The following is a 9,139-nucleotide window of genomic DNA, read 5'->3' as shown; positions in this document are numbered from 1 at the left end:
GTCCAGCACCCTGAGGCTATACGCTAAGCGGAAGGAAGGGGGCCGGGGACTGGTGAGTGTCAGCACCACAGTCCAGGATGAGACAACGAACATCCAAGAATACATTGGGAAGATGGCCCCAACTGACCGAGTGCTCAGTGAATACCTCAGGCAGCAGAAACCCAAGAAAGAGGAGGTAGACGAGGAACCATCATGGAAGGACAGGGCCCTGCACGGTATGTACCACCGGCAGATAGAGGAGGTGGCTGATATCCAGAAATCCTACCAGTGGCTGGACAAAGCTGGACTGAGAGACAGCACAGAGGCACTAATCATGGCAGCACAAGAACAAGCTCTGAGTACAAGATCCATAGAGGCTGGGGTCTATCACACCAGGCAAGACCCCAGGTGCAGGCTGTGTAAAGATGCCCCAGAGACAATCCAGCACATAACAGCAGGGTGCAAGATGCTAGCAGGCAAGGCATACATGGAACGCCATAACCAAGTGGCCGGCATAGTGTACAGGAACATCTGTGCCGAGTATAACCTGGAAGTCCCGAGGTCAAAATGGGAGATGCCCCCAAGGGTGGTGGAGAATGACCGAGCTAAGATCCTGTGGGACTTCCAGATACAGACGGACAAAATGGTGGTGGCTAACCAACCGGACATAGTGGTGGTAGACAAACAGAAGAAGACGGCCGTAGTGATCGATGTAGCGGTTCCGAATGACAGCAATATCAGGAAGAAGGAACACGAGAAGCTGGAGAAATACCAAGGGCTCAGAGAAGAGCTCGAGAGGATGTGGAGGGTGAAGGTAACGGTGGTCCCCGTGGTAATCGGAGCACTAGGTGCGGTGACTCCCAAGCTAGGCGAGTGGCTCCCGGGAATAACATCGGAGATCTCTGTCCAGAAGAGCGCAGTCCTGGGAACAGCTAAGATACTGCGCAGGACCCTCAAGCTCCCAGGCCTCTGGTAGAGGACCCGAGCTTGAAGGATAAACCGCCCGCAGGGGCGTGCTGGGTGTTTATTATATATATATATATATATATATATATTTACACACACATATATATATATATATATATAAAGTGTGCTCATCCACTGAACCTGTTCTGAGTCTCACATTCAGAAACACAAAAAGTTTTTCCCACAGTGATCAACAAAGTACATCACATTATAATTCTGTGACTCATGGTTCACAAACAGCATAAAAATCTTTTCCTCTGATACAGTCATGTATAAATATGTGACTCATTACACCCAGCTCTCAAACCTTTTTCATTGCTTTCTAGTGCCAGGCACGTCTATTTCTGTGCAAGCCTGCCGTATACAACATACGGTGGGAGTGTGCACAGGAAGCAGCTGTTAGAATGAGGATGAGAACCTTAAATGCCTGCACGCACGCACGCACGCACGCACGCACGCACGCACACACACACACACACACACACACACACACACAGAAACAAACATGCACACCAGTAACCGGAGCTGGTGACAGCTTGGCCCCTCATTTGGCTATTTTAGTCGACAGACACTCAGAAGCTTTGTTTGGCTGTGTATCAGATACAGAAATATTTTTGCAGGACTGAATTAATTTTGATTTTCATAAACGCATTATGAACATCATATGCAAAATTTTTATTCTTTATTTGGTTTATCAATTAAATTGAAGAGTCAATTTACTTGTTCATTTTTTTTAAAGAAAATTTATTTTGAAGTCATGTAAATTTTAAAGCAAGGTAACAGAAGTTCATGCATAAATATTTCTTTTAGGGCCCTCAGTAGATTACAGGCACATATATCAAAGCAGAAAGAATTACTGTTAGATAGATAGAAAAGAAATATTTTCTACTACAACTTTTAATTTCTATTTTGCACATAATTCTCAGTTTTACATTTTCCTTTACAATGCACTTCAATAGTTACTGTTTATTTGCGGCATGTGCACGATAGTTAAGGATCTGCATTTCTATTACTACTGTTTTGAATGTACCAAATATTTAAAAATGATATACTTAGTTTTATTTATTGTAGATTCTGCAATTTCTCTACTTATTATGACTGTGTGACACCTGTTTCCTTAACTAGGACCGACAAAATCATTCTTATTACATGTATACATATAAAAATACAAATACATAAATAATAAATTAATTAATAAAAAAAATGTTGCTGGACGCTTAAAGTCATTCTGGTGCATCATATGGAATTTAACACATACTCAACAACAGGCATTAGATAAATAAATTGAAAAAGTGAAAGACTGCAAGCTTGCACTTGTGCAAATCATTTCAATGATTTTTTTAATCATAAAAGGTATCTGATATTGTACAACAGATCAATGGGACAGCAGTGCAGAGGCTTCAGAACTTGTCTTTGAATGCTCTAATTTTAAAGATTTCTTCAACTTCTACATAGCAAACAATGATGGTGGATAGACTTTTTTTTTCAAAATGATAAACAAATATGATTTAAAACAGCATTTACACTGCTTCTTGGGTGTAACTGTCCATTTAAAGTGACAAATCACATTAGAACCCCTCTTCCTGTTGAATTTATGTGCAAGGAATTTAATTCCACAAGTGGCAATGCATTCCTGCACCTGTAAAATGAAATTATTTGCTCAGATTTTTCTTTTTTCTTGTGACACTCTTGACATAAGTGTATTTCCATATGTCTACATTAATTCTATGCTGTGTAAATACAATATAGGTATTGCGTTGCTAATAAACGTAAAAACTCAACTTTTGGTGAATTTACATTTTCTTGGGAAACACTAACTTTGCCAGGTACAATCAGACACAGATTTTGGACAATTCCCTCACTTACTGAAATTGTTTACAGTAGTATGCGCATTTAAGGCACTTCAAATTTCTATCATGTAACATTTAAATCTGAACTCAGGACACCCAGCAAGATTACTCCAATAAACTATCCTGAGCAACAGGGACAGTTGTGAGAACAAGGAGTCCTGTTGATGATGTGGCTTTGGAAGAGTCTTGGTCTGAACATCACGGTGCCACTCTGGGATTACATGAACAGACAGAAAACACTGAATCAGATTTAACAGCCACAGACCTTAATTAAAATGTAAGCAAGTATACAGAAGATAAAATGGACTGAAGTGTCTTCTCTTTTTAATTTACAAATAGATATGTTTAAAATTTTCACAGAATCCTCACTTCAGTGTCCAAAGTGCTTGTGCCTTATTAGAATCATAACACATCCACTCACATATTCACAGACTCAGAGACTGAAATAGTTACCCACACATGCACAGACACGCAGGCGATCACGCCTATTGCTTCGTATGTACGTGAGCCACCACAAGTGATCTAAGCACATGTTGTCATCTAATAAATTTAGGTAGCATTTGAATGAAAACATGCCTATATATAAACAATAAACTCAGGCACATATATGTGGGGTCACCTATGTATTACTGGCTGACTCAGACCAAAGGCCTGTTTGTGTTGTGCAAGTATGTGTGTGTGATGACAGAAACCACAGAGACACTAAAAAAGAAGTGGACACCTGTTCTCTGGATAGCACTGGGAGAAATTCCACTCCACAGTCACAGCGCATGTTTGTGTGTGTGTGTGTGTGTGTTAGAAACAAGTATGGTGACACCGTACTTTTCCTGTCTCACGTGGACTAGATGCCCATCACTTCGTTTATGACCCTTCCCTTTTTAAAGGCCAGTATGGAGCCAGAGGGGCTTCAGCAGGGGATTAAAGTCAAAGTCCTTGCACTCTTCACACCAGCAGCTCACCCACTGACCAACTTATCTGGAAGGGTGTGGATATTTCCGTAAAGATCCATCGTGGCTATAAAGGCTGAGGAACACTGATGATCATTTGGAAAGATTCACTTTACAAGTTTGAAGTCTTTAAGATTTGAGCTGAAACCTTAGGAAGCTGAATCCATTAAGATTCACTTCAGCCTTTTTTAAGCGTTAAGTTAACTCGCTAGAATTTTCACGTGACGAAATTTTTTTTCAAGACTTTTTGGCATCTTAAGCCAATTGACCAAAACTGAAGCTAGAAATAACGACATCACCTGCAAGAGTAGATTATTATACGGGCAATAAAAGTGAATACGTTGGAAATTCACCATGAGTAGCAGTGGGATCGCTACAGTTTCATCCCGGGATCCACAGGCTTTCAAACGGACTGTAAAGAAGATAAAATGTGCTGCTATGGTGGCCAATTTGGCTAAAAGTTGGCAGGGATGGGCTAAAGAACATGCTGGCAAGCAAGAAGCCATGCCAAGTGGCTGGATGCCTTCATCTGTGGAGGAGGAAGATAAAAAAGAACGCAACCATGTTGTTAAACTTACAGTTACCCCACGTGTAATCTTAGCAGATCCCAGTGACAATAGTGAGAATAAGATCAGAACCTGTTCTGTAAACAAGACCGTTCAGCCAAAACGCAGCGAGTGCAGCAGCAGCGATGTAGTTAATGCCATTCGTGGCAAGATGGAGTCAGGTCCTGAGGAGACCAAGCCATTCATGGGCAACGAATCACCAACACGGCGGCGGCAGATGAGGGCACTACAAAGTGGAGAAGGAGGCGGGAGGATACAGAACAGGAAACTAAAGCTCCAGGAGAAGAAGTTGGGGTCAAGAAGCAGCAGCGTGGACACAGATGACAGCGGGTTGGGAGAGGAAAATGGGCTCAGCGACAACAATGAATCTAAAACCGAAAATGGCGAGCTCCAGTCTAAAAAGCAGACCAACAGGCCAAAGGTAGAGTGGCTAATAACAAAGATCTTTAACGATACGTCTAAACAATATCAATATAGTTTTAAAAAAACTGTTAGAAATGTATTCAGGTTTAAAGGTAGATCAATCAACATTTTGATCACATTGACAAATCCATAGAGATTTATCCAAAATTTTAGGTTTTTCTTTAACCCTTAAAACATTCTTCTTCTTACTATTTTGGTTTTATAAAGTGTTGTTTCATCTTTCAATCATTTTAAAAAATATATTTATAGCATGGTTTACGGGAGGAGGAATAAGTGCAAAATAAGTGCAAAATACTAAAATAAAAGAAAAGTAATTGTTGGACTAGCATGACGTGAAACACATTAACATGAATGATAACATAAGTCAGAGACAATTGGATATTTACATAATATCTAACCACAACATCTTTATAAGAGGTTTCTTCAAAATATCTTTAGATACACTTGCATTAGATTTAACTGTCACGTTTCCCTGTACCCAACATTGATATTGTTATTTAAAAAATTTCAAATAATAAGTCAAATAAAAGAGAAGAAAAGCTATTCAGGGATACTTTTTCTTAGTTATTATTATAAAGTGTAGAAAGACACGTGAAAGCACACTGATAGCAGAAAAGCTCCACAACTCTTTATTTTAGAGGTTATTTGTAACTGTCACTGAATGTTTTGGTAATGACAGCCTTACAAAAGAGGCGGAGTATTTTGCAGAGTTTTTGACAAGTCGGCTTTTTACAACTATATTAAATGTCCCCCAGTCAAAGACACAAAGGAGAATAAATTCCCCTAAAATAGAACAAGTCACACAGTGTGAATAAACAAGATTAAGCAGAAGTGCCTTTGATGTCACCTGAAGAAATCCAACTCCCTCATGGACACCAAACATCATAACAGTTACATAACTGCAATACTGAAATCTCTCCCATAAAAGGCAAAGGCTTTTTTAGTGGCCCTCTAGACATGTTAAAGGGGTTGCCAGAGAGCAAGTCCAGATCATAAAACACATGCTGGAATGCAGTGCAGTGGAATATATGTAAATAAATATAGTTACACCCTGACCTTCAGGTGGAACAGTCAGCGAGAGGAAAACAGGGTGAAGGGAGAGAGGTCAATGAAGGACATGAATTCGAGGTAATATGAGACACTGAGAGAGACAGTGCAATTATAATCAAAATATGAAGAAAAATGGTTTCTGAAATTATTTTTGTTTTATTGCTGTGTATTTTTGCTTTGTGTTGTTCAAAAATCCTGTTAAAGCATCAAAGGTGTGCATTATCAAGTTAAACGAGACTTAAGGAATACAGAGAAAAAAGTGATGGGCATACCAAAAAGGTAACACTGCTATTCATAAATCTTTTATCTGCTAGTAAAAAGGCAAAAGAGAAGCTAAAAGAATGTAGAACTGTTGAAAATGGCTGTGTGTGCCGACAGCAAACAACACCTATCAAATTAAACCAGTTTACATGACCCATGATTTATCTGCAAACATATATTAGCATAAAAAGTAACAATAGTAGTAGCACTTTAGTAATAAATGCTAACTAACTTCAGCATATCAGGCGTTAAATGAAAATGAAGTAACCTATCAAAGAAACTAAATTCAGAAAATATTATATGCATGCGTTATTGAATTTCACCGACGCTGCAATTTAAAAGCTCATGGTTAAATATTTCCCTCTAAAATAAACGCGAGTTAAAGTATGCCATTTGCAGTTAATGAAAAAAAAATTGTAAATAAGTGTTTACCACTGCTCAAATCCATGCCAACACTGTTTTATTAGCATAGAGTAAAAACAAATGTTACAAATTCAGATCAGTTCAATTCACAACACGTTAAAGTCTAAGGTGAGACATTAATAGAAAGAAAAATAAGGAATAGCAGCATTATCATCTTGAAAGTTCACAGAGTTTTGTGGAAGGTCCCTCCGTGACACATCTCAAGATTTCATAGATCAAATACCAAAGAGATCTGATGACACTCTTCCGAAGCTCTGGAAAGCTAAGACACATACCAGGGGAATCGGGGTGGAGTGGGGAACTGTGGGGGTGGAAAAAGTTTTTCTGAAAAAAATATACTAAAGAAAGATTAGGACACCCTCTCCTTTGGTTTATATAAGGTTCTCATTTCCAAGTACTCATTTATTTACATCCATGCTTCTTTATTTGCACATGTGCAGTCTCACTGTATTTATCGACAGACTAGGGATCAATTTCACCAACTAAAACATAGTTTTTAAAAGGACTAAGGGTTAATAACTCTACAGATTCCTATAGTGATGAAATACACTGCAGGTTTTTCTTTTGCTTTAAGCTCACCCAGTGCTAAATGAACAATACACAAATGTTTTGACGACCTATGTACTCCTCTTTAATAAATTTCAAAAGACATGTGTTGCTTTGCGCTTTTGTTTCCTTGAAAAGGTTTCAATGGATTTTTCAGTTTTGATTTTAACCTTTCTACAGATTAAAATTGCCACCACGGGTGACATCAGAAGTCGCTGGCAACAGTGGTCCGAACAGCACATTGAAGGCCAGAAGCTCAATCCCTTCAGTGAGGAATTTGACTATGAGTATGCTATGGCCCAGCGCCTCCACAAGGGTGACTCTGGCTATGGACGACCCAAAGAAGGCTCCAAGACAGCAGAGAGGGGAGACAGGGCCCAGAAACACATCTACAGGGAGATGGAGGAGATGGTCTGGATTATAAGAGACATGGGCTTCAAGGATAAAGAGGGTAAAACAATCATAACTTTTGGCCGTCTCTTTGACCGCTACGTGAAAATCTCGGACAAAGTGGTGGGCATTCTGCTTCGCTGCCGCAAACACAAGATGCTGGACTTTGAGGGGGAGATGGTGTGGAAGGGGCAGGATGATGATGTCATTATTACGCTAAAGGATTGAAAAAATATTATGCGTATGCAAACGTACCTATAAATCTCATACATCAGAGCTCCAGTAGAAACAACTACTCATTCTGAGCATGCAATGTCATGTACGTAAGGAAAATGTAGTATCTTTATAATGTTTAAAAATTAAACATGCATACATATCTAATGTTTCATACACACACACACAGACACACACGCTAGAGTCATTAGTTCTTCTCATATACCTGACAGATTATGGGGTGAAGGGAAGCTATCTTTAGCTTGCAAACCATGCTCAACTTGCTAACTATGCTACATGCTAGAAGCCTTAAGAATCCATCGCAATGTCAGTCATGGTAGAAGGCTTTACTGAGTCTCCAACTAAACAAACAAGGACTTTGAGTTAATTTCATCTAATAATTCATGACAGAATTGACAAGGGAAGTTTATGTTCGTTTAGCTAATTTTGCTAAAAACATGCAAGCAGTGGTAGCAACTTACTAGTCTTGTTTATTGTTTGTTTGTTTTCTTAAATAGTTAAAAAGTACTTTAATGAGACCAATGTCTGCGTTTCCTTAGTTTGTTTTTATTTGTTTTGTTTTTCGTCTTCTTTGGAATGACAGTTTAAGACTAAATAGTTAAATTAAGCTAAGCTAACATTTATTTTTATGTAGGAATATGTGACATCTTTAGAAATAGAAATAATGGATATAAATGTACCTTAAACCTCAGTTTTCAACTAAAGTACTTAAAAGCACACTACACCAGTCTTTCTTACAGGACTACAACCATGTTTACTCTGGACCATGCTCACTTTCAAAGATTTAATCTCCAGTAAAATGTTTGGTCAAAATGGCTTTCTTATTTGGTTGACATACACAACAAAAATTAATTGCAAAATAATGTAATTATATTTAAACAAGGGAAAATGACAATAAAAAGAAGCTTACATGCAGTAATGTGAATAATGTGAATGAGTTTGAAAAACTTCTGCATGTTAAGTTTGTGTAAGGCGAGATTTTTTTGAAATAAATCATTTTAGGGCAAACATTTAAATGTTAAAATGGGATCATCTCATATTAAAATTAAATGAAAGAGGTGCTTTAAATGTCAAATGTTTGCTTCTTTCAAAGTGAAAGCGTGGATGTTCTTTATATATGTATTACAAAAACTGTAAGCATTTGTATAATGTGTACAGTTTTTTAGTTAGTTTTTAGTTAATTAGTTTATTTTCAGTATTGTTGTGGTCAGAGTGGTGACACATGCTATGTGGAAGCAAACAAAGAATAAAAATTAAATGCTGCTTTTGTTTTTCTATATATATACTCAAACTGTGTTGCATACTAAGCTTATTTCAGTTTGTTTACTGACTGTGGTGTTGCATTAGGTCACTCTAGCTGACAAGGCTAGTATGTCATTGTTGAGTTGTGTGTTGTATGTTTCTGACAAAAACCTTTTTGCTTGCGTGAAAACAACAGTCTGCAGAGCATAAGCTTTAAGATAAAAGATATATGTTTTACATCAAACTAAAATAATATTTAAAA

General features: G+C 38.1%; 1 protein-coding gene across 1 annotated transcript; it reads left to right on the top strand.

Annotated features, from left to right (window-relative positions):
• Positions 1-3,689: 3,689 nt before the first annotated feature.
• abraa (actin binding Rho activating protein a) lies at positions 3,690-8,875 on the top strand. The gene is made up of 2 exons (XM_080890446.1): positions 3,690-4,729; positions 7,192-8,875. Exons 1-2 carry the CDS (start codon positions 4,097-4,099, stop codon positions 7,627-7,629), a joined length of 1,071 nt encoding a protein of 356 aa, XP_080746572.1. The 5' UTR covers positions 3,690-4,096; the 3' UTR covers positions 7,630-8,875.
• Positions 8,876-9,139: the final 264 nt, after the last annotated feature.

Source organism: Rhamphochromis sp. 'chilingali' (genome assembly GCF_963969265.1).
Source record: "Rhamphochromis sp. 'chilingali' genome assembly, chromosome: 9".
NCBI classification, from domain to species: Eukaryota; Metazoa; Chordata; class Actinopteri; order Cichliformes; family Cichlidae; genus Rhamphochromis; species Rhamphochromis sp. 'chilingali'.
Note: the sequence above shows the minus strand (reverse complement) of the source record. Positions and strands in the feature narration are given on the sequence as shown.

Coding starts and splice junctions, on each gene's coding strand:
- abraa (XM_080890446.1), top strand. CDS start 4,097: ATGAGTAGCAGTGGGATCGCTACAGTTTCATCCCGGGATCCACAGGCT. Junction 4,730..7,191: donor AGCAGACCAACAGGCCAAAG/GTAGAGTGGCTA, acceptor ACCTTTCTACAG/ATTAAAATTGCCACCACGGG.